The sequence below is a fragment of the Phacochoerus africanus genome, chromosome 12, assembly GCF_016906955.1.
Source record: "Phacochoerus africanus isolate WHEZ1 chromosome 12, ROS_Pafr_v1, whole genome shotgun sequence".
NCBI lineage: Eukaryota > Metazoa > Chordata > Mammalia > Artiodactyla > Suidae > Phacochoerus > Phacochoerus africanus.
Window position 1 is genome coordinate 20264427 of NC_062555.1, and position 26052 is coordinate 20290478.

At 35.5% G+C, this 26052-nt stretch overlaps 1 protein-coding gene across 11 annotated transcripts in view; it reads right to left on the bottom strand.

Annotated features, from left to right (window-relative positions):
* CDC42BPA (CDC42 binding protein kinase alpha) overlaps window positions 1-26052 on the bottom strand; it is a 289959-nt gene that overhangs the window by 55377 nt on the left and 208530 nt on the right. For 9 of the 11 annotated variants that reach the window (XM_047755429.1, XM_047755428.1, XM_047755424.1 and 6 more), the window contains 5 exons: window positions 20797-20921; window positions 18690-18795; window positions 18115-18263; window positions 16516-16607; window positions 13126-13202 (listed from right to left, as the gene is read on the bottom strand). In XM_047755429.1, coding sequence (XP_047611385.1) covers window positions 13126-13202; window positions 16516-16607; window positions 18115-18263; window positions 18690-18795; window positions 20797-20921 — 549 coding nt within the window. Of the gene's footprint in view, window positions 1-3846; window positions 3886-12008; window positions 12057-13125; window positions 13203-16515; window positions 16608-18114; window positions 18264-18689; window positions 18796-20796; window positions 20922-26052 lie in introns of all 11 variants that reach the window. The other 2 variants (XM_047755430.1, XM_047755420.1) reach the window with 2 other exon arrangements.

Below are 26052 nucleotides of genomic sequence, written 5' to 3' on the forward strand. Positions count from 1 at the left end.
TTTTTAGGGCCACACCCATGGCATATGGAGGTTCCCAGGCTAGGGGTCAAATTGGAGCTGTAGCTGCCGGCCTATGTCACAGCCACAGCACGCAGGATCCGAGGCACATTTATACCACAGCCGTGGCAGTGCCAGATCCTTTAACCCACTGAGAAGGCCAGGGCTTGAACCCACATTCTCATGGCTACTAGTCGGGTTTGTTAACTGCTGAGCCAGAATGGGAACTCCCAAAGAGGTATTCATATGAATAAGCACTAGAAACATCTGCTATACTCCAATGTCATTTTTACTTACTGCTCTGTTTGAAAAAAAAAAAAAGGCAGAAAAACTGAATATCAGCATATTGTCCACAATGCATAACATTGTCATATAAAAAGTCCATGAGGTTTCCAACAATCTATTAGGACTTTTCTAATAAATGACCCATAAAATGTATTTTTAGAGCAGCGTGGTATAATAGAAAAGATTTTCTGCCCTGGCTCAGATGTGGTTTTTAGATTACCCACTTTCTATCAGGAATTTCTCATTATGCAGTAGGGTCTTCTTATAAATATAAAAAACCCAAATACTACTTATCTTGAATATGTATTGATGGATCTTTTCTACTCCAAAAAAAATTATAGATATGAATAAATACAAGTTGCTAACATTCACATAAGAAAACTTGTTTTAAAATAAAAAGATAGCAAGATTTGATATAGATTTGATAACATTAAGAAATAGCTTATATCTAACATGTTGTTTTGTATTGGTAAATATAATAGCAAACAGAAAAAAAAATTTATTTTTCATCTCTTTTATCCTTTAGCTGGAAGTATTTTGGAAACAAAGTGGCAAGTTCTCCCATTTTTTTATACTGAGAAGCACTTTCTAACCTCAAACTTTTAGTGATTTAGTTATTTCTGTTAATTGCGCTTATGATAAAAAAAAGTATTATACTATATCGCTTGGACAACAGTAAAAGTAAATATATTTTATCATTCTAAAACAAATCATCAATTACTGAAGGTACTGACTCATAAATGTAATCTCACCAGTTACAAGTAACATAACTTGTTTCTCTTTAAGAGAATTTCTCCTTATTTTCAATTTATTGATTTGAGTATCTACTCTGGAGAACTTACAATGTTTTAAAAAAAACAGAAAAGAAAGTCCAGACACATGTTGGTTATCTACAACCTCTGATTTAAACTCTAAAGGAATCATCTAAAAGATCCTCAGTGTTTCTCACTATTAATGATAACACTATGAACCTTTCCATAACCACCTGTATTCAGACATTAATAACTAATATTAAGAGCAAATCTTACACTATGACTAATTAAATACTACTACTTCTAAAAACACAAGTATTCAAACTGTAAATGAGGGTTTAGAGCACACTGGAAATAAAAATATATACATTTATATGACATTTCACAGTCACTTAGAGAATTTCAAATTTATCAAAGTATAATATAGTTCTTGTCTAAAAACACAATATGTAACATAAAACTGCATACCACTGTTAGATTCAAGGACGCTGTTAGGAATGGTAACTACTTGTGCCCTGCTGTTAATACATGTAATAATTCCCAGGACTACTGAGGCTCCTCACTAATTTATGTTTCTATTTAACTACTGAAAGATTGGTCATTCTTCAATCACCTCCCTTACAGACATGAGCACTTTTCACCAGCTGACTTCTTATCTGCCAAATAGGCAATAAAGGAAACGTTAAAGGAAGCCTAAGAAGCAAATTACCAAGTTTACCACATCCACGTTAAAAAAAAAAAAAAAGATATGTAATCAAAAGTCAGTAAGCTCTAGCTAAGTGTGGCTTATTTATATCCTACAGAATAAAGAAGTAGACTAAAGAGCAGAGGGCCTTGTAACAGCTATTTCCCTCAAAAATTTCCCCTTGTTTCCAGACTTACGGAAATGTTCTGGGTGGCCAAAGTCCCTAGAAGTCTACAAGGCAAGAGACATAACCAATCTATGATAAATTTAACCAGAAAAACAAAACCTCTCTGAATGATAACCTGACTCAAAAACAAATAGCTAAAAATGTAGTCAATTCACAGGCTGATGACTTGAACCTAATACAACTGGGAACATCATATTTCGGTTTTCTCTTCTGGACGTTATTTACTTAATATTACCCAGATTTGATAAATCCAAATAAACAATGGTTTTAACTCTCTACAAATGTTAAAATAATCAATAAGTCAGTTGACCAGCAATCTTTTCATAGACCATCAATCTTTTCATAAACTTTAGTAAATAATGAGCTATCAGTGAAGTCAGAGTTAGGCTGGCCAGACCACTGGTATCTAAACCACTTATTCATTATTAAACAGTGGTTTGAAAATATGCACTATATTAGGGTTAATCGTGTTTGTTTGTTTATATTTTAAAAAACTGTATGACCATATCCACAGCATATGGAAGTTCCTGGGGCCAGGTACTGAACCTGAGCCACAGCTGGGACCCACATCACAGCTGTGGCAACACCAGATCCTTTAACTCATTTAGCGGGATGGGGATCAAAACCTGCACCTTCTCTGCAGCAACCTGAGCTGTTGCAGTTGCATTCCTAATCCACTCTGCCACTGTGGGAACTCTAATCATACTTATTTTATTTTTAAAATTTATTTATTTTTGGCTTTCTTCTTCTTTTTTTTTTTTTTTTTTGGTCTTTTTAGGGGTACACCTGTGGCACATGGAGGTTCCCAGGCTAGAGGTCTAATCATGCTTATTTTACATTCAATCCTCCATCAGCAGAAAGATAAGAGCACAGGAAGCAACGGGTCACTTTATTGCTTCCCACATTTCCCACAAAGCAGCCAATTCCCTGATTTAGAACTTTCCCAGATCAAAAATTCTGCATGTAAGGTGTTGATCAATACTAATGATCCTGAAGCTAAGGGAAAATTTAAAATGTGTGCCTATTACAGATTTTCCTTTTTGTTATTATTTATAGTGCATATGAAAACCAGAGCAAAGAGTGTCAGCTGGCCCACTGAGTGTCACCTAGGAAATTGAATGTGTGCATACTGGTGCTGAGGTGGAGGCTAATTTAGAAAAATTTGAGCAGTTTTCAAACATCTATTCCCCACTCTGGGCATATCAGAATCCTGCAGGACAGAGGAAGTGGCTAGTCCATCTGAGATTGAGAAACACTGACTTAGCCTTAGCACAGAAAGATGTTTATAGTATGAAATCAGTACATATATAAAGAATGCTACAAATATTTTTTAAATCTTGGAAATATCTTAGAATATAAATGATTTGTTATCAACATCATTGCCTCAAATCTATTAATGTATTTTGGAATTTAACTCTGAACTATGTAAAAAAACTCTATCAAAGATTTCTCCAGAACTGATTTACACATAATTATAGTCAATAAGATCTATAACTTGCCCCAAATCTTCTTTGAATTTTGCATATGAATTATCAAGTTTTCTTTCTACATAATTAAAATTTCTAAGAATCTCTACGTATTGCTTACATAAGAATTATTTAGAAGTTTATTTACTTTGTATGTGACCAATTTAAAAAGCATACTTTAGGATTACTTTTTTACCCAATCAAAATAAAAAAGATACCTTATATTTTTAGTAGTTTGGTTACAGAAATTTATATGAACATTCCTAAAGCTTTGCGGCCAAAGCCAAAAAACAACAACAACAAAAAAATACAGAAAAGCAGAGTAGCAATAGCAGGAGCAGCAGCACAAAAGCATGCAATAAGTGTCATAATACATCACAGAAACATTAGCATGTACTGCAACCACAGGCAAAAAGGATAAGAGAGAGGGTAGAGGGCATCGGGATGGGCACACAAAGTGCAATAGTCTCTTACACGTCTGCCTTTGCTAGCTGGAGTACACGACGGAGAGCGCTTCAACAAAGAAAGGAGAATACTACGTTACAAATATTTACACACACGACTCTCAGTGACCAGTACTGTATTAACAGACAAAGTATATAAACATACATAGAAGACATATTTTTGATAGGTTGAAGGTACATGTATTTTCAGGAAAAAACTGGAAGACAGCAAAGTAAAGAAATAGTTGCTCAGGCTAGGTCTAAGAGTGGTAATAAGTTATCACTGGACCTGACACAAACAGAGACCCACCCCACCAAATAATGCTCCATCAAGCTACAGCCAATTTCTTTTCTGCAAAGGATGGTAGTGGCAACTTGAAACGGGAACACATAAAGGAAGTAAATAATTCAGAGTTAGTGCTAGCAAGCATTTAATAAAATATTTCATTAACTAGTGCTGCTTCAGACACTTATCTTTCAAATTCCTACTCTTTACCAAGACGATTCTTTTCAATGATAAGAGCTAAATTAGACCTTTAGAATTACTGATGGTGAATTAAAACAAAAAGTTCAATAATAATGTTCCTCCTGACTAGACATTAAGCTAAACCAAAAGAGGGACTTTTACTTTTCTGACATTAAAGAATTAAGTAATTTGGAAAAACTAACAATAACAATAAGCAGATAACTATAAAAAAATATTTCTCAAGTTTTTGAAATTTGTGATGCTGCTAGAGCTTCACAAATATAATCCATATCTACTCAAGCAGTTTCCTATATTCAATTCAACCTGACATTTATCGAGGGCTTACAATATGTCAGGTACTTAAAAGATAAAGAGGGCATGGCAGTTCCCAGGCTGGTGAGGGAGACAATGTGACATACTATAATACGTATACGTACAAAGATTGTATGGGAACCTGGAGGAGGGGTGTACAGGGTTTTTATGGGGACTTAGAGGATGGATTTTATAAACTGAGTCTATAGGAGTTATAAAAGATTTCAGAGAAAACTTGAAAAACAATCTCAAGCATAAGAAACATCAATCAAGATCATCAGTTTTGCCTGTACAATACCTCTGGCAGATGGTAAACGGGAACAATTATTTTTTTTATAGGAAACTGTTTTGGAAGATGATTTGAATACTATATCCCAAAGAGTGAAAAGCAAAGCAGGATTAGAAGGTTTGCAAGTTTCTAAACAAGTCCTTCTTAGTCCACTCGGTCTTCCATTATGGTGGAGGCCAAAGTCTCAGGTTCAATCCTGATTATACTCCTTCAGGTATTAACAGGGAGTATCTGTCTCTCTTTACATTCCCCCAAACCAGACAACCAAACATCAAATAACTCACACCCCAACTCTTCCTCTAGCTAACATTTACTCTCTGTCCTCTCTTCTTAATAATGCTGATAGCTAACATTTCTCATGTGTATAATATATACAGGTGTTTTTCAAAGTACTTTACATATATCGACTCTCTTAATTCTCATAGAAATCCTAAAAGGTAGGTATTATGATTCCCCTTTTAAACATGAAGAAAACAGATTAACCCGCAACAGATGACAAAACTGGTAAGTGGCAGAGCTAGGATTCAAACCTTCTCAGTCGGAATTCTCAAATGATGCACAGTCACAGTCTCTACTTCCTAGCTTCTCAATTTGCTTCTCAATACAGTAAAATCTGGCTTCTGCTTTGCTTGCTCTAATGAAATGCTGATAAGGTCCTATGGTGCCGGACATCTCAGCTGTCCCTGAGGCTGCTGACCACTCCCTCTGAAAACACCAAAGTCCCTAAGGTTCTGTGACATGAAACTTTCCTGAGTAACTGCATCCCCTGTGAACACTGCTCCTCCTTCTCTTTTGTGGAATCCTATTCCTCCAGTCCCTTCTCTTTTTGAGAGACCCCAGGTTTCTGTCTGACTTACTATTTTTCTCTTGCTACAGTCTCCTCCGGGGAGATCTCAATCTGCTTTCAATCATGTGGATTATTTCCAAATTTATACTGCCAGTTCACTCTTTTTCCTTAAGTTTCTAACTCATCTAGAAAACTATCTGCTGGACATCTCCACATCATGTCAGGAAACTCAAACTTAACTTGTTCAAAAGGAAGCTGGTCACCTTTCCCCTTTGTTAAGTCTTTTAATAAGTATTACATATGAGACTGATTAAATCTAAGCTCTATAGTATCTCCTTTATACTCCTATAATACAATCTATATTATTTCTCCCATTAGTGTTATTTATTTAGATGGGTGTCTTTTCCACAAGACTCAGATCCTTAAGGGCAGGAAATGTTGTATTACGCTTATAAGTTAAAGCCTGTAAAATTAAAAAATTCTTAATAAATATGGAATGTATCCTTCTGCAATTCCATAATATGTCACCTAAGTATTTCTTACAGCATTTATCATTTTCTACTCTGTATAGTCCCTGACCACATATTTATTTTTTCTAAGACTGAGATAAGCATTTTGAGGTGTACTTCCTATATCTGATTAATCTTAGTATCTACCATTGTGCAAAGTAGAGTACCACACATGTAAAAGGTGATAAAATATTTAACAAAGAGAAACCATTACTTTTGGGCCATCTATACTCCTAGACCCAAATCTAGAGTGTGTTAAAACCATGAAAAAGAGCATGAATAAATTGTTTAAGGTAAATACATTACCACTATATCAAAACGAAGTTAAAATGTCTCTCAAAACTGTCTTAGAATATGGAGGAAAAAACATTTTTCTAAGCTAACAGTGATACTGAATTACCACTGTAATAATATTCTTTCCCAAGTGGTTACCTAGAAATGAGACTATTTTTATATTTTCAATAGAAAAGGGTGAATCACACTTTCCCAATGGTGCAATTACAGGAAAACACACACACACACACACACACACACACACACACACACACACTTCCATACACAGCCACACACCATGGCTTTCTATAAACATTGAAACTGGTCTCTTAGTAAGCACTGGAAACTAGGACTTTTTAAAATATGCAATCGAATACCATTTTATAGCTAGGTCTATAAATTGTCTCCAGAAGTTTAAGACTGATTATGGAAGTAAGCACAAAAACAGAAATTAAAAGAAGTAATTTATCTTATGGACACATAATTTAGCTAATAGGTTTTAAGGTTCAGTTAATAAATTCCAGAAGTCTTATTTAATAAAATACCAGAGAGGTAAAAGACTGTACAGTCATGGTTCTTTCCCTCTAGATCACCCAAATGTCTTATAATATTAATATATGATGTATAATATACAATATAACCTATTGCCTAAATTAGAGAAGAACTGCATATGACAATCTTCTGCAATATGACAGTTTCAAATCAGGTCGTATTTAATATACAAAAGTTTTAAAAAGCAAGAATTAAAGGAGGAAGTTATAGAAATGCCATTTTTCTCAGAAGGATTTAGGCTTAACATTACATACAATTTGTTAATCATACAATTAACAAATCTTTCAATGCATGTTTTAGAATTTTGTCTTTCATTGATTCTCACCTACAATCAACTCTTCCCATATACAGCTATGAGATTGGTTACGACAAGATGCAAGAAGCTGGGGGAAGGGGGGAATAACAGTTAAAAGTAAGAGAAGAATGATGGAAGCTAGGAGCCAGGACTGAAACTAAATATTTTGGGACATCTTAGCAGGATTTTAAATGAGGTCAAAACCAAGAGTAAATGAAAGGTACTGTCTCTATTTCTTCATGTCTGACCTTTATATTCTAAGCTTCAATTCTTTGACTCTTTCTTCAACATACTGGAGTAAGACACTTTCCAAAAAGCAAGTTGGTACATTTTCATTTGCCAGAAAAATGGGCGACTTTTATAAACTTAGCCTAATGAACAGAATGTAGAACTATAATTTAATAAAACTCAAAACTTACCTGGCATATATTTAATATATGACAATACATTTGTCAAGTATTAGTACAGCAACTAATTCATTGATATAACTGTAATTAGTATTCCTTTTAAGATAGTCAATTCAAGCATTCTGGGGGTTCGCTTGAAAAGAAGAAAATGAACTGAACAGAAAGGGAAGTTCCTATAAGCTTGGTCTGATGATGCCTGGCCCTGCTACCAATGGAAGGAAGGGAACAGGTGGGGGAAAACCCAAGTTGTTGAGCTCCATTTGCCCCCCACCTGCTACTTGGAAGCTGAGACTGGGCCCAATAAGCAGTAACACAAGCAGTCCAGGACTGGGCACAGGGGATTGAGAGAAAAGATGAGGGTAAAAGAGGAAATTATTTCTACAGCAGAAGGGATCCTGGCATCTATTCAGCTACAGTCTTAGTATCTCATATGGGAATGTCATACCCAAGAGACCACTTATCAAAATGCTCTCCTTATATCTGGAATCTAATGAACCTTTCTACAGAAAAGAAACAAACTCATGGACTTGGAGAACAGACTTGTGGTTGCCAAGAGGGAGGGGGAGAGGGAGGGAATGGGATAGACTGGGAGTTTGGGGTTAACAGATTCAAACTATTGCATTAGGAGTGGATAAAGCAATGAGATCCTGCTGTATAGCAATGGGAACTATACCTAGTTACTTGTGATGGAACATGATTGATGGAGGATAATGTAAGAAAAAGAATGTGTGTGTGTGTATATATATGCATATATGTGTGTGTATGTATGGCTGTAGAGCAGAAATTGATAAAACAATGTAAATCCACTATAACAGAAAAAATAAAAACCTAAAAAAAATATGCTCTCAGTTTCTTTCAAAACTAACTAAACCTCCCTTTTACCTGCCCTAAAGAATGTCATACATAACCCCTTTACCAACACTTCTCTATTCCCTAAAATGAGAATCCTAGAAAGTCACCCCCACTAGTAGAGGAATACCCTATCTACTTTATTAGTGGGAGTGCTGGGTGAATTAAAGACTAAAACCACTGGATTAAAGGTTTTCTAAGTTGCTTTTCTCCTTCAAAGATCTACTATTCTACATGTAGAAAAGTCCAAACGCCTAAGTTCTCCTGAGTTACAGAAGCAGAGTGCTGAGAATGTACTCTGCTTCGCCTGAATCAGAGGGAAGGAAGGGACTGGTGTTACACATCCTCTTGGGTTGGTTGGTTGTTTTCTGTCACTGTAGTTGTGATTCGCATTTCTCTAATAATTAGTGATGTTGAGCATTTTTTCATGTGCCTGTTGGCCATCTGGATGTCTTCTTTGGAAAAATGTCTACTCAGTCTTCTGCCCATTTTTCAATTGGGTTGTTTGTTTTTTTGACATATACTCTTTCTCAACAGTGTAACTTAAAGGGAAAGCTTCTTGTTCTGAATGTCTTCCCACACTGCCCCAAATCCTAGCATTCACGTGAATGCTGAATAACAGGCGGAACAGACTGAGGTAAGTTTAGAGGTAGGAGAGTGATTAGGTGACTGTTTTAAGTAAAATAATTATAGTTTTAGTAGGCCTGTGTGGGAGGGTAAGGAAAAAAGCAGAGGGTAATTTTGGAGGAAGGGAGGCACTCGTGGTAAAGCTCTGAAGAGTCAGAGCACAGTATGAGGGCACCAGGCTACCGCAGGCAGAAGCAAAAGGTCAATGATGTGTGGACACCAAAAAAAACTGGATTTGCTCAATTTTGCTTAAAATGTATTCCCTCCTATATCTATTTATGAATTCTAGCTACAATTCAATTTTAAGTCTTCAAGGTAATCTTTTTCTTTTCTATAGCAAAGGGACAGAAAATGGAAAAGCGTGAGCAGAGGATGTGTTCCATGGGTTAGTTAAGAGTTAGAGTCTACTTACTATAGAAGGGAGTCACATATCAGAAACATTATGCCCAACAATCTAACTCATTCTGGCACAAGGAACAATTAAGACTTGTTTTCTTCCTTAAGAATCTTAAGAGAATGGAAGCTACAGAACTTGAGTTTTATACTAAATATCTTGGATGTGGAACCCAAGCATGCCAAAGACTGAACACCATTTTCAAAATATCATTCTGCTATGACTCTGAGGATGAAATGGATGATAATGCTGAGAAGGGTGGCTGTGACATTATGAACTATGAAGAGAAATAAGAGGTTTATGCCATAAAATATGAACCAAGAAAATAAAATTGTTTTCAAAATGTGCTGCTGAAGCAAGCACAAGAATACAACATATTTTTTTGAATGGGATCTTACCCTGGCCTTTACCCTGATACGTAAAAATCATTTTCCAGTGGTAATAGGGTTCAACAGGAGCAAAGTATAGTGATTCACGCCAGTGGTGAGTGGAAGACTGAGTGGTGAAGAGCTAAGAAAGTATTTAAGTGAAACAGTTCAAGGATGAGAAAAGAAGCTAAAGAGAACACAGCAATGGTGGGGAAATGGGTCTATTGAGAATAAGGAAGTAATAACCCGTATTACTGAGGGCATCACATATATTGTTTCTTTAAATTCTCAAACTACCTAATGAAATTAGTTACTATTATTATCATGCTTGTCTGATGAGCAGGCCAGGACACACAAAGCTTAGATAACTTGCTCCAAATTATATACCTTGAAAGTGGCAGAGGCAGGATTTGGGCACTTCAGCAATAAAAGGAAAGCCCTTAGGAAGCAGATGAGAGAAAAGCCATGCCCCCAAAGAGCTGGAGCCTGAATCATAAGATTCTGCAGCCTTTGTAAACTTAGCTCCTGTTTACTTTATAATAGGAACTCCTCTGTACTAACTTTCCAATTTAGATGTAGGCGTGAATTGAAGCTGTGCTGAGTAGTGGTGGGTGAAGGACAGGAAAGGGTACTCCTGGAGAAAAAGCAAAAGGGGGAAACTTAAACCCTACTGCTGGGCGGTGGTGGAAGGCACCTTCTGAGAGCAGAGATGAGACAGGAGTGGGTTGAGCTGTGCTTCTGCCGAGAGGAGCTAATAAGCTATTTACCAAAATATAGACTATTCCTGTGTTTTACATTCAAAGATTTTTGTGGGAGAAAAGGGATGGAGAGAAGAGTTTGTTAGAAAGAAAAATGAAAACAGTTTTCTAGTGGAAAGAATAACTGAAATATTTTCAAATTTCCTTCCCATTCTTTTGAGGTGAATGCTATCTGTATGGAAATACCATGTTGAGTATTTTAGAATAGTAAAATATACATTAGATTATAACATCAAATATTATTGTACATCAAGAGAGTTCTCTTTTTATTACACTGTAGAATTAACTAGAATAATTACTTGTCTCAAAAATAAAAGAGTTTCCATTTAGAATTGAAAAGTGTACACACACTTCAATATAAATATTTCAAAGAAATAAAAAATCACTTAAAATATAGACCAGGAGTTTTTCTTTAGTAGAAATTTAGGCTTAATTTTCCTCTTTATATAAGAATTATATTTAATAAAACATGAAAAACAAAACAATTAAAGAACTTCTCCTGGTTTAAAAAAGTTATATGTACAGTATTTGCATTTGAACCCATTTTATTTCCCAATTTTGGGGAAGACAGAATATTCAACAGGATAATAAAATGCTTTACAACAAGAATTATTGTTCCAGTTAATGTGAAATAGCGATATTGTATGTGTCAGGTATTTCTGTAAAAAGAATGAATGATATACATTAGAAACTTCTAAATTATTAAATCTATAGAATTAATTTAGGAAAGAAAATGATAATGCAGTCAATTTACAGTGCATATAGTGCATGTTAACTTAATTTTTCACACAAGAAGAAAAATTCTGTCCGTATTAAAAGTTGATTTGTACTCAATTATTGTGTTAAAATAAAATCTATTGAAAAATTTAATAAAGCAGGTCACTTTTTCTGATTATACCACCAGAGGCTTACTTTTAATTAACATAGAAACTATATAGTAAAGTGCTGAAAAGAAAAGGGGAATGTGAAATAGAAATTGCCATGAAAAATAAAAAGCAATTATTTATGCCTAGGTATCCACGAAGTGACAATAATCAAATAAGCATTCCAGTCTTCACTGCTGATGCAAAGAATGGAATTATAGATTCTCTGATGGTCAATGCACTTTTAAAATTACATTTTTACTTTGTGATTTTTAATAATGATAACCTTTCATTGTATTTAAGGTAAGAAAGAAGCACATTTTGGCCCACAAATGATCAAGTGTGATATTTCTGAAACTGACTGCATTACTAGGTAAAGTCTTCATATCAATTCACTGATCTCTTTTACTGAAGGATGCATTGGTTTGAAAATCAAAGACTTACGTCATCCAAAAAATCAATCAGTGAAGATGAGGAAGAAGAAAAGGAATCCTATTTAACGAATACAGCAATAAAAAAATAGAAAATATGGATGAAGCAATTTAATTTAAAGAACAAATAATAAATCAAAAATTTTGTAAAACAATTGAAAGGCAAATGACATTAATTCAAATAAATAAATGAGAAAAGTAGTCACAGTTATTGTTTTTCAAGAAACTCAGAAATTCATTAATTACTTTTTAAAGAGTTATTCTCTTTTCCTTTCCCAAAGGAATAAAATATAATTCATATGTTGTACCCAAAATGTAATACACTGAAGCTCATGGCAAATCATTAATAATCAAATTAAATGGAAGCACTTGAGAAGGTAACAACTAAAAGTAAGCAACAGAATCTCTGCTTCTAATTGTTCCCACCAGAACGTAGGCTTCTTGAGGGGTGGGATTTAGGTTTGGTCACTACTGTATCTCCAGCATCTAGAATAGGGCCTTGCACAGAGATAATACAAATATTTATTGATTAAGATATAATCAGTAACTCAAATTTTCTGAGACAAAAAATATACTTCAGACCATAAATTTCATTTTCTAGCAAAGAATTTAAGTACTAAAGAATGACAGAATCATATGAACACTATTTCATTATTATAGAGTCTGCCAAATAAACTCTATGCAATACTTTTAACAAAAAGCATTCCTTTGGTACATTTCTAAAAAACTAAATTGATCTGGAACTAGAACCAGCACTGCCCTATAGTGAGCTTTGACATTTTCACTTGTTTTTTATCGTGGATTTATGCTTTGGAGAAAAAAGAAAAGTGTCAAGAGTATTTAAAGTTAGGATTTGTTCTGCACTTACTGTTCCTCAGAGAAAGAGTGAAATTTCTTTTAAATCTTATGACTCTCTTATTTAGATCTTTCTCAGATTTTTCTTAAAAACAAATGTGATTTAAGTTTCCATAAGATTGCAGAACATATTCCTTTCCTCATACGTTTTGTTTATATAAGATTCTAGGCTCTCTTATGTGGGATGCAATAAAAGTTTTACTGCAAATAAACTGGAAATCATAAAGTACATTTTAAATTGACCACAGAGGATATGTGAAAAGTTTAATACTTACTTCAAATTGATCCAGAGCATCGGTAGGCGTATTCAAAAATGCCAAGAAAGAATGCTGTGAGTCTTGGTGCTCTATACCTAGAAGACAGCAGCAACTTTTCTTAAAATTAGAACAATTAAAACTAATTTTCATGGATAACCTTTCCTGTCTGAATCTATTAAAAAGCTGCTCACTAACTATCGTATTTCAAAACTAATTAATATTATTAACTCCATATATTTAAAAAACTAAAATACATTAGTGTTTTTTAGAACACCACTCAATGGATAAATCCCATCAGTCTCCATAAAATACTTGTTTCTTGACTTACTTGAGTTCTTAAATTTCTTTTCTTGTATAGTATACCATAAAAGCACATTAAATCTTTTGGCAGATTTGAGAAATTTTTTAAAAGCGGGCCCAGGTTGTGTCTTATTTTTCTAAGGTAATTTATCACCAGACAAGGTTTCTGTTTTGAAATGCTCTCATCATACATATAGTATGCACTAATATAAATAATCTTTTATAAAAAATAATGTAGTGATAAAACAAATGTATTTAATTATGAACAAACTTTTGCAAAGACCTCAGTCTGACTTCATTTGTTCTGTGCCCGTGGCATGCAGAAGTTCCTGGGCCTGAGATCGAACCAGAGCCACAGAAGTGACAACACTGAATTCTTAATTGCTAAGCCATCGGAGAACTCCCCGTTTATTGTTTTATTGACATAAGTTGCAGGGAATTATAAAAAAACTCATCTGAGAAAAGCTAGGATTAGAGAATAAAGGCTCTAAACCCTAGTTTTTCTCAAATTAAAAAAAAATTCATGCACATTTCTTGGGTATTATGGTATTAACTTCAAATGCAAAGCTGCCAAAATAAATCTTAAAATACACATACAATGATAAATACGAGGGAGCAAAAAGGAGAAACAACCAAGCACACATTTTTTACTTCCTTATCCTCAGGAGCTGATATCAACTAATTTATGTGCTTTTTGTATTACTCTTTAGTAATATACCATAGCTACCAGGTAAGGCAATATGTTCAGAAATTCATCCCATCAATAAATATTGGCTGAGAGCCTTCTATTTGTCAAGCCCTGCCTAGATACTGGGGATATAATGGTAAATAAAGCAGAAAAAAAATCCTTGCCCTGATTATGTAAATATTATATTGTATTTAAGTAGTATAGAATATTGTTACAACATATAGTGAAATTTTATTATTCTGCAATGTTCAAAATCCAAGTAAAAGCTATGAATTAACATGCAATGTGATAAACTTAATTTTTTTTGCTGCAAGTATAGATCTACTTTAAAACGATGCCATCAGTGCCAACTGGTGTGTTACAGTAAGTCATACTCTTCATTGGTTTCTTTTCTATATAAATTGCCTTTAGGGTCACAGGCCCTACATGTCTTATGTATTCTTTTTCCTCTACTCACTAAATAATGCACCTCTTTCCACTTTTTTTTTTTTTTTTGGTCTTTTTAGGGCCGCACCCACAGCATATGGAGGTTCCAGACTAGGGGTCTAATCGGAGCTATAGCTGCTGGCCTACACAATAGCCACAGCAACGCAGGATCCAAGCCGAGTCTGTGATCTACACCACAGCTCACAGCAATGCCAGATCCTTAACCCACTGAGTAAGGCTAGGGATCAAACCTGCAACCTCATGGTTCCTAGTTGGATCTGTTAACCACTGACCCACAACAGGAACTCCTCCTTCCATCTTCATATGTGAAAATTAAGCTTAATTCTCATTTTAGCATGATGCCTTGTGCTCCTAATATGACTTCCTAACTCACTTTTTCTAGGTTCCTTCCTTTTCTGTTCACAAGGAAATTCAATCAACAAATTTATTGAACATTTACTACTTTTGATGGTTTTTCATGTTAACTCCTTTGTGTTATTACCCTCCATCCTCCACAATTTAAAAGCAGATGTGGAGACCCAACCAGGTTTCCATTACTGTGTATCAAAGAAGTGGGAAATGATAAGCACAGAAGTATAACATAGAGCCAATTAACTAGCTCAGTGTTTGGTCAGGAATGATGTCAGGAAAGTGAATTTCTAGTAACTGTACATATGAGATCCTTTCATTAAGAAAATAACATTCTGGGAGTTCCCATTGTGGCTTAGCAGTTAACAAACCCAACTAGCATTCATGAGGATGCGGGTTTGATCCCTGGCCATGCTCAGTGGGTTAAGGATCCGGCGTTGCCCTGAGCTGTAGTGTAGGTTGCAGATGCAGCCTGGACCCCACGTTGCTGTGGTTGTGGCACAGGCCAGTGGCTATATCTCTGATTCAACCCCTAGCCTAGGAACCTCTATATGCTGTGGGTGTGGCCCTAAAAAGACCAAAAAAAAAAAAAAAAAAAGGAAAAGGAAAAGAAAGAAAGAAAACATTTTGCATTTAAGAAAAAAAATTAAAACTTCATATTCTTTTTTTTTTTTTGCTATTTCTTGGGCTGCTCCCACGGCATATGGAGGTTCCCAGGCTAAGGGTCCAATCAGAGCTGTAGCCACCGGCCTACGCCAGAGCCACAGCAACACGGGATCCGAGCCGCGTCTGCAACCTACACCACAGCTCATGGCAATGCCGGATCGTTAACCCACTGAGCAAGGGCAGGGACCGAACCCGCAACCTCATGGTTCCTAGTCGGATTCGTTAACCACTGCGCCATGATGGGAACTTCAAAATCTTCATATTCTTAATGCCCATATTATGGAAGGAAAGTTGAAGTTCATGCAATAGACTGCCAAGCACTCTGAGTTACTTTTCGCATTAATGGAAAAATGCTCAGGTAATGTTTTCAAGAAAATGGGAATAAACCCCAAGAAATCCCACAGGGTGAGTTATTTCAGTACCAAACATGGGAGAAGACACTGAAATGCCCAAATAATTCTTCATCACTGAATTATCTTTTTAATACTGGATTAGATTAATCTTTAGTTATTTCATATCTTATTTCCTTGACTACCGTCAAATCCCCTATAACATTTGAGAACAGCATAAAGTATATGATAGAAACAAACTTTTTCAATCATGATACTAATGTTCATGAAATAGTTCATGGCACTGAAAAAAAGTCAAACTGACAGCAAAGGTGAGTTTTTCTGTTAGGAAGTCTTTAAACAATGTGTATCAAATAAAACAAAATGACTCAGAGACTCCATATGCTGCGGGTGCGGCCCTAAAAAGACAAAAAAAAAAAGGAAAGAAAGAAAACATTCTGTCTACCAAATATGTGTGCATATGTATCACGTACACATGTATCTATAAATGAGTGCCGAACTGCACATGTGAGCAATTCTTCTACCTACACAATAAGTTGATTCTTGTGTAATAAAGTGTACTCATAACAGAACATTAAGTCCTGATTGATGCAAAACACATTCCCATACCCTTTTCAGATCTAAGCTCTTCAGTGTCCTTTATCAGTTGTTCGATTTCTGCTAGTAGTTCCAAGTTCTTCTTCTCTGAATCTTTTAGTTTACTTCAATAAGGGGAGAAAAGGAAAAATGTCATTATTTTTATTGTTGGTGAGTGAGCCATCATGTATGTAATTGAACTTATTTGGTTTAAATGTCAGCCATGATAATATGGGGAACTGCAAACTGCAGAATGGACAAATCCAGGTCATCACCTCCTCCTGTGGAAATAGAGACACTAGAACACAGCTCACTCATTTACATGCTGTCTGTGGCTGCTTTTGCATGACAACAGCAGAGCTGAGTAGACAGAAACTGTGTGGCCTGCAAACCCTAAAGTATTTACTATCTTGCCTTTTACAGAAGAAGTTGCTAGAAGAAGTCATAAAATCAAAGGTTAATTTTAGAATTCTGTTAGACTTCTTTCATACAGAACGATGAAAGTAACTAAGTTTATTAATTTCCAGTTTGACTCATATTCCTTATTTATGGACAAATGCATAAATTTGTGTGTCCTAAGCATAAGAACAGAGATCACACTTACTCCAAATTATAAAACAGAGAATGACATTTAGTAGCTCTTTATGTTGGAATCAAGAATAAGTTTTTTTCCATTTTCTCCAGAAGTTTTTTTTCCCATTTACAATATCACACTAGCACATTTAAGTAAAGCATACTTAATTTACAACAAGAATTTATAATTCAATTGGGGTGCCACGTATTTGGTCTTTGATATAATTCAAAAAATTAATGGTGGCAGTTTAAGGACTAGAATTCATACCATTAAGAACTGAATTTTTTGGGGAATTATATTTCTTTTCATGACTGAATGCCTTTGGAACGTCTGGTATTCTGAGTACCAGATAGATTTTTCTATTTCTATTTTGATTTGTAATATGAACAGTCTACTGTTTCTCTCTATCACCCATACTACCTTATTCCTGAACCAATCCAATTACAATTTTCATTTTATCATTTATTTATTCAGAGTATAGTTTGTTCTGCTATTTTGATAAGAATGGAGGAAATGTATGCATTAGCTAACCATCCTGGAAACTGTGGAGATACAATTTTTTTATATGTAATATAACATGAAAAAAATTATAATTTAAATATATTATACCATTATGAAATTTACCACCACTAGAACCTTCATTTGTAAAAAAAATCTATGGTAGAGGTCAGAATTTTCAGATGACTGTATTTTGTTCTGCCTCTATGCTGTATTTTTATACTAACATGATATTCCTGAACAAGAGAGAATTCCCCCAAGAGGAATTTTAATAGAGTAAAATTTGAGAGCAAACTAAATTTTGCAAATAAGGGGAAAGGTAAATAGAATATTTATTAGAACTATTAATTCCACTTTATGGGAAAGTCAGATAGAAACAAAGTGCCATCACTGCACACCAGGCCTGAAAGCATCTATTCATTTTCAAATCATCATAATTTTTTTTCTAGTCCTCGCTTTAAAAAAAAGCGATAGGTAGGAAACTAAACATGTAATCTCACTCCAGATACTTTGGACTAAATTAAAAATCACTCTAGTAGGACTACATTATTCAATCTTACCATTCTGTTATGATGTTAGATGCTTTAACTTTATTCAGCTCTTCTTGGATGGCCTGTTTGGCTCTTATTTCTGCATCCAGAGCTGACTGCAACTCCAGCCTAGCTGACATATCCAGTTTTGCAAAACGACGCATTTTCCAGGGCATATCCTATGAAATAATATGAAGGTGGTTTTACCTCCATTCTATTTTATTTTTAACACTTAAATTTAGTGATATAAGTGAATTTGAAAACTATGTAAAAAAATTACCTTTCCCTCAATTACAGAATACAAGAGAAACATTAGTTGTAAAAATATACTGTTTCTCATTAAATTTAGAAGTAATTATAGATTTACATTATAATGAATTTTTTTTTACAGTTATTACCATTAATGACTAGTCATACAAACTATAGTTAAGCATCTATGTATTATGATTTCCTAAACTGGAAAAGACTTGGAATGGTTTCTCATTAAAAACTCTACCATAGGCAAAGCCTAGGCAAACTGATACATGTGCTCAGATTTATCAGTGTTTTTTGAGGCTTGCCTCCTTCTAATATAATAAGCCTCCTTGCAAAATGGCAGAACTTACTGTTGCTCGGGTACCCAAGCTGGAGTTTCTTAATGCTTCCAATTCTTCAGTCATTTTAGAAGCTAAGGCCTGAAGATATCCTCGTGCATCCTTTTCATCACTGACCCTAGAATATATGCATATACAGACAGAGGTCAAATACCAAAGTAAAACAGAGAAAAATTTAGTGAGCAATATTATTTTAAAGTGTGATAAGGAAATAAGTGAAAAGGGACAGAAATTTAAAGATGTTCTTAAATGTCTTCTTTTATTAAAGTTCTACCACAGTACTGTCAACAAGTGGGAAGTAGTTTGCTGAACTGTTCATTTATTTACAGATTAAACCTGGCCATGTTTAGGAAGGTCCAAATTACACCATCTGATAAATCAGTAAAACTTTATCCTCGAACCACAGAATTAATTTTTTTTCACATTAACAGCCTTATCTGTGGCAAATGCAGGTTCCCAGGCTAGGGGATGAACTGGAGCTGCAGCTGCCAGCCTACACCAGAGCCACAGGAATGCGGGATCCAAGCTGCTGCAAATGGCATTTCATTCTTTTTTATGTCTGAGTAATATTCCATTTTATAATCTTCTTTATCCATTCCTCTGTCAACGGACATTTAGGTTGCTGCTGTGTCTTGGCTATTATAAACAGTGCTGCAATGAACACCGGGGTGTATGTATCTTTTCGATTTATGGTTTTCTCTGGGTATATGCCCAGGAGTAGGATTGCTGGATCATATAGTAACTCTATTTTTAGGTTTCTAAGAAACCTCCACACTGTTCTCCATAATGGCTGTACCAATTTACAATCCTACCAGCAGTGTTGGAGGGTTCCTCTTTCTTCACATTTACTATTTGTGAACTCTTTGGTGTGAAAAAATACTCTGTATTGTTATAAAGCTCTTTTGTTTTCTAAAATGGTCAGTAAAATAACAAAGAGAAAAGATTCAGTTTCTATTCACTGGACATTTTTCCAAAAAAGACAGAGATACCCAAGAGACACATGAAAAGATGCTCAATATCACTAAGCACTTAGGGAAATTCAAGCCAAAACAACAAGATATCACCTCATACTTGTCAGAATGGCTGTTATCAAAAGACTAGGGATAAGAAGTATCTGCAAGGATATAAAGAAAAAGCAACCCTCATGCTTTGATACAGCCACTACAGAGGTTCTTCAAAAAACTAAAAATAGAATTACCATAGAATCCAGCAATTCCACTTCTGGGGATTTTTTTTTGCAAGAAAACAAAAACACTACTCAAAAAGATATGTGCATCCCTGTGTTCACTGCAGCATTATTTACAACAACCAAGATATGGAAGCAACCTAAGTGTCCTTCTATAGATGAACAGATAAACAAGATGTGCTATACACAATGGACTATTACTCAGCCATTAAAAAATAATGAAATCTTGCCATTTGTGACAAAATGAATTGGACCTTGAGGGTATTATGCTAAGTGAAATAAGACAGAGAAAGACAAATACTATAGGATCTCACTTATACATGGAATCTGAAAAAACAAAAATGAACAAGACATAACAGATTCATGGATAACAGAACAAATGGCTGGTTGCCAGACAGAATAGGGATGGAAGGTTGGGTGAAATAGGGGAGGGGGCTTAAGGGGCACAAGCTTCCAGATGTAAAGTAAATAGGTCATCAAATAGGTCTATGATAAAGTAAATATATCATAGAGTATACACCCTATAACAGATAAGATAGTGTATAAACTCAATAAAATCGCAATAACTTTATACAGCAACAGATGTTTACTAGACTTATTGTGGGTCAATTCATAATGGATATAAAATGTCAAATCCTTATGCTGTACATCTAAAACTAATACTGTATGTCAACTATACTTCAATTGAAAAAAAAAAAAAAAGGACATGGAAGTTCCCTGGTGGCAAGTGGTCTTAAGGATCTGGTGTTACTGCACCTGTGGTGCAGATCACAGCTGTGTCGAGAGTTTGATTCCTGGCTCAGGAGCTTCCACATGCCGCGGATATGGTAAAAAAAAAAAAAAAGGGCAATATGTTAGTAGCCTCCTAGAATTCATACCAACTTGACTGTATGGCCAAACACCTTCCACGAGAACACATTTAAGAGTACTTACCACTGAATTATTTCTGTAATTTGAGCTTCCCAGTGTGCGACTGATTCCTTCTTGTCTGCTAGATCTTTTACTTCTTCTTCTAACTGTTGGTTGCGTGTACTTAGGTTCTCATACAAAGTGGTAAGCTGAAAGGCAGTTTTAAGACACTTAAAGATGTGTGTAACTTTTAGGAACAGGAATTCAAGGTACTCAGATGCCTTTTGTTAAATCTGATAATTCACAAATGCTCGCTCGTCCTCCTGATTTCCTGTTATTATGCACCTTCTGGTCACTAAATTTGGAGACACCAGGTACTATGGATTCTCCTTCTGCCTTCACTTTCCCCTTACTCCCCATAGGGGTTCATTTCTCAACATTGTATATTTGCCTGAAGAACTTCCCAATTCTGCTGGTAACACTTCTCATTTTTTTTTTGTCTGAAAATGTAACTATGCCATCTTCTTTTAAAAAAGAACTTACAAAGGATTTTAAGCACATACAAAAATAGAAACAGAATATAAGTGAATTGCCATAACCCAACTTCAATAATTATCAATGTCAATCTTATTTCATATGTACCCGTTTTCTTGTCTCTTCTTCCTGTCTTATTCTGCAGCAAATATCAGAAACCACATTAACTGTAACCATATATATTTCCATGTGTATCTCTAGAAAATAAGGCTCTTTTTACATATAATCACAGTATCATTACCATATTTAAGCAAGTTTAACAAGTTTCTTTGCATCATTACATAGGTAGTAATTGTTCAAATTTCCAGTTGTCTCAAAATATCAAAAGATTTAAGTTTGTTAAATTGAATCATACCAAAAAGTAAACATACTTAATGGTTGCTGTATTTTTTTCTTTCTTTTTTGTCTTTTTTTTTTTAGGACCGCACCCATGTCATATGGAAGTTCCCAGGCTAGGGGTCGAGTCAGAGCTGCAGCTGCGGCCTACACCACAGCCACAGCAACAGTAACAGTAATGCCAGATCTGAGCTGTATCTCCAACTTACACCACAGCTCATGGCACCACCAGATCCTTAACCCACAGAGGAAGACAGGGATCCAACTTGCGTCCTCATAGATACTAGTTGGGTTTGTTACAACTGAGCCATGACATGAACTCCCTGGTTGCTGTATCTTTTCAGTTTTTTTTATTTATAGGCTCCTGAGTAGTCTGTTTGTGCTACTGTGAGAGAATACAAAAGTCTGATTGGCTTCAACAAAAAACATTTATTTCTTACAGTTCTAGAGGCTGGGAAGTCCAATATCAAAGTGTCTGGTGAGGGCCCACTTCCTGGGTTAGAGATAGTTCTAGTCTTTCTGGCAGTGTCCTCACATGATGGAAGGATGAGGGGGCTCTGTGGGGTCTCTTTTACAAGAGCACTAATCCTATCATTGGGGTCTGTCTATGTTCACGACCTAATCACCTCCCAACTTCACATGAGTTTTGAAGGGACACAAACATTTAGAACACAAGGATTCCCCTCCAACACTTTTATTTTTCTTGTAATTAAATTGTATAAAAAAAGTAGGCTGTTTGTCCTGTGGAGTTTTCTATAGCCTGAATTTTTGCCTCCATTTTGGAAAGATATGTTTTTGCTGTATATAACACTCTAAATTAGGAGTTATTTTTCCTTCAGCATGTTAAACGTGTCACTCCTTTTTATTTCGGTTCCATTTGGTTGTTGTTGTTGGAAAGACAGCTTTAAATTTAAGTTTTTCTCCATTGAATAAAATATGTCTTTCTTCTCTGGCTGCTTCTAGGATTTTCTTTGGTTGTTGGTTTTTGGCAATTTTTCTGATGTGTCTAAAAGGGACTTAATTTCTATTTATCACCTTTAGAGGTTGTGGCATTTCTTGAATTTGTAGCTAAATATTTATCTTAGGTTTTGGAAAATTATGAAACATTAACTCTTCAAATATTGCTTTTGTACTAGTCTTTCTCCTCTCCTTCTGGGAAAGCATGTATGTGTGTGTCAGGTCTCTTCATCACGTCCTCTATGTCCTTTTCAATCACAATCCACACTTCAGTATGGTTCGTTACTTACCCCTCCTTTCTTTGGCTCTTTCCAATCTGCTGTTAAAAAATTTTCGGTTGTTTGGAGTTCCCGATGTGGCTCAGTGGTTAACAAACCCAATTAGGAACCGTGAGGTTGCAGGTTTGACCCCTGGCCTCGCTCAGTGGGTTAAGGATCCAGCATTGCCATGAGCTGTGGTGTAGGTTGTAGATGTGGCTCAGGTACCGAGTTGCTGTGGCTGTGGTGTAGGCTGGTGGCTATAGCTCCAATTGGACCTCTGGCCTGGGAACCTCCATATGCTGCGGGTGCAGCCCTAGAAAAGACCAAAAAAAAAAAAGAATTCTATTGGATATTTCAGTTATTTTTTCACTTCTAAAGACTTATTCGACTCTTTGGTGTATAGATTCCTGTTGTCTGCTGAAATTCTCCATTGTGTCTTCTATTTTCTTAAGTATAGTAGTAATTTTAATGTTCATTCTTCTTCCTGTTGTGTTTTTAGGGCCGCACATGCAACACATGGAAGTTCCGAGACTAAGGGTCAAATCAGAGCTGTAGCTGCCAGCTTACACCACAGCCACAGCAATACCAAATCTGAGTCGGGTCTGTGACCTGCATTGTAGCTCATGGCAATGCCAGATCCTTAACCAACTGAGCGAGGCCAGGGATCAAACCCAAGTCCTCATGGTTACTAGCTGGGTTGGTTACCACTGAGTCATGATGGGAACTCCTATTTTAATGTTCATTTGTGAAAATTCCAATATGAGAAATTCTGTGGGTCTGTTTATACTGATTCCCTGCTTTTCTTCTTTCGTTTTTGCTGTTACACTTTTTTTCTTGGCTTTCTTTGGTTCTATCTCTTGGTATGCAGTGTAATTTTTTACCATATGCCACATATAGTGTATGAAAAGTTGAGAGAATTTGAGGCTCTATCTAATATCTTCCTCCTTCAGACCCTGAGAGGGCTCCTCTCTTTCTGGTTCACCCTTCTTTCTAAAATGGAGCCTTTTCAATCAATGAGACCAGTTGAAAGCTTGAACTGATTACCAAGGATCCTATGCCTTGGTGAGCACTGGTATTCAGTTTTCATCTCTCCAAACCCGTGAGACTGTGGAATACTGTGGTCACATCTCTGGATTCTCAGCTACAGCTTTCACACCAGCAAACGCCTTGAGGGGAAATGAGGCATGAATGCTGGGCTCATCTCTGTACTCCTTCTCCTCAAGGATCTTGGTCAGTAAAGTCTTGGCTGCCTTCTTTTTCCAATGCTTTCCTACAGTTGAATACTGTAGTATTTAAAATTCCTATAGTATTTTAAAAATATATTTTTAAATCCAGCTTTGGAAGTTCCTGTTGTGACTCACGCAAACCAATCCAACTAGTAACCATGAGATTACGAGTTCAATCCCTGGCCTTTCTCAGTGGGTTGGGGATCCAGCGTTGCCGTTAGCTGTGGTGTAGGCCTGCAGCTGCAGCTCCAATTCGACCCCTAGCCCAGGAATCTCCATATGCCTCAGGTGGGGCCCTAAAAGAGACCAAAAACAAACAAACAAACAAAAAACCCCAAACCATATGTGTGTGTATGTACGTATATAAAACATTCTTTGGATTTTTTTCCATTATAGTTCATTCAAGATATTGAATATAGTTCCCTGTGCTACACAGTAGGACCTTGTTGTTTATCTATTTTATACACAGTAGCTTGTATCTGTTAATTCCAAACTTCTAATTTATCCCTCCTCTTTTCTCCTTTGGTAACCACACTTCGCTTTCTATGTCTGTGAGTCTATTTCTATTTTGTAAATAAGTTCATTTGTATCATTAAATTTTTTTTTTCTCTAGATATATGCCCAGGAATGGAACTGTTGAGTCATACGGAAATTCTATTTTTATTTTTTAAGGCACCTCTATATTGTTTTGAATAGTGGCTACACCAAATTACATTCTCACCAACAGTGCAGGAGGGTCCCCTTTTCTCCATACCCTCTCCAGCATTTATTATTTGTGTATTTTCTGATGAAGTCCATTTCGACTGGTGAGGTGGTACCTCACTGTACTTTTGATTGCTTTTCTCTAATAATTAGCAATGCTGAGCATCTTTTCATGTGCCTGTTAGCCATCTGTATGTGTTCCCTGGAGAAATGTCTACTTAAGTCTTCTGCACATTTTTTTGATTGGTTTAGTTGTTGTTATTGAACTGTATGAGCTGTTCGCATATTTGGAAATTAGGCCCTTGTCAGTCACATTGTTGACAAATATTTTCTCCCAATTCACAGGCTGTCTATTCATTTTGTTTATGGTTTCCTTTGCTGTGCAAAAGTTTATAATTTTCATTTGGTCCCACTGTTTATTTTTGTTTTTATGCTTATTGCCTGGGAGACCAACCTAAGAAAACACTGCTACAATTAATGTTGGAAAATGTTTTGTCTATGTTCTGTTCTGGGAGATTTATGATGTCATATTTAAACCACTTGGAGTTTATTTTTGTATATGGTATGATGGAATGTTCTAATTTCATTGATTTACATGCAGCTGTCCAGTGTTCCCAACACCATTTGCTCAACAGATTATCTTTTTTCCATTGTATATTCTTGTCTCCTTTGTTGGAGACTGACTGTAGGTGTGTGGGTTTATTTCTGGGCCTTCATTCCACTGATCCATATGTCTGTTTTTGTCAGCCAATACCATATTGTTTTGATTACTGTAGCTTTGAAGTACTGTCTGAGGTCTAGAAGGGTTATGCCTCTAGTTTTGTTCTTTTTCTTCAGGATTGCTTTGGAAATTATGAGTCTTTTGTGGTTTCATATATTTTTTAGGATTATCTGTTCTAGTTTTGTGAAAAATGTCATTGATAATATGATCAGAATTGCATTAAATCTGTAGATTGCTTTGGGTAGTATGGCCATTTTAACAATATTAATTCTTTCAATCTAAGCACATGGGATACCTTTCCATTTTTCTGAATCATTTTCAAATTTCTTCATCAATGTTGTATAGTTTTCAGCACATAAGTCTTTCACCTCCTTGGTGAGGATTATTCCTAAGTGGTTTTTTTTTTTTTTAGATGCAGTTTTAAAAAGGATTTTTTAACTTCCTCTTTCTGATATTTTGCTGTTTGTGAAAAGAAATGCAATATATTTCTGTATGTTAATCGTGTTTCCTGATACCTTGCTGAATTCATTTATCAGTTCTAGTGGTTTCTGTGAGGAGTCCCTAGGATTTCCTATGCATAGTATCATGTAATCTGCATACAACA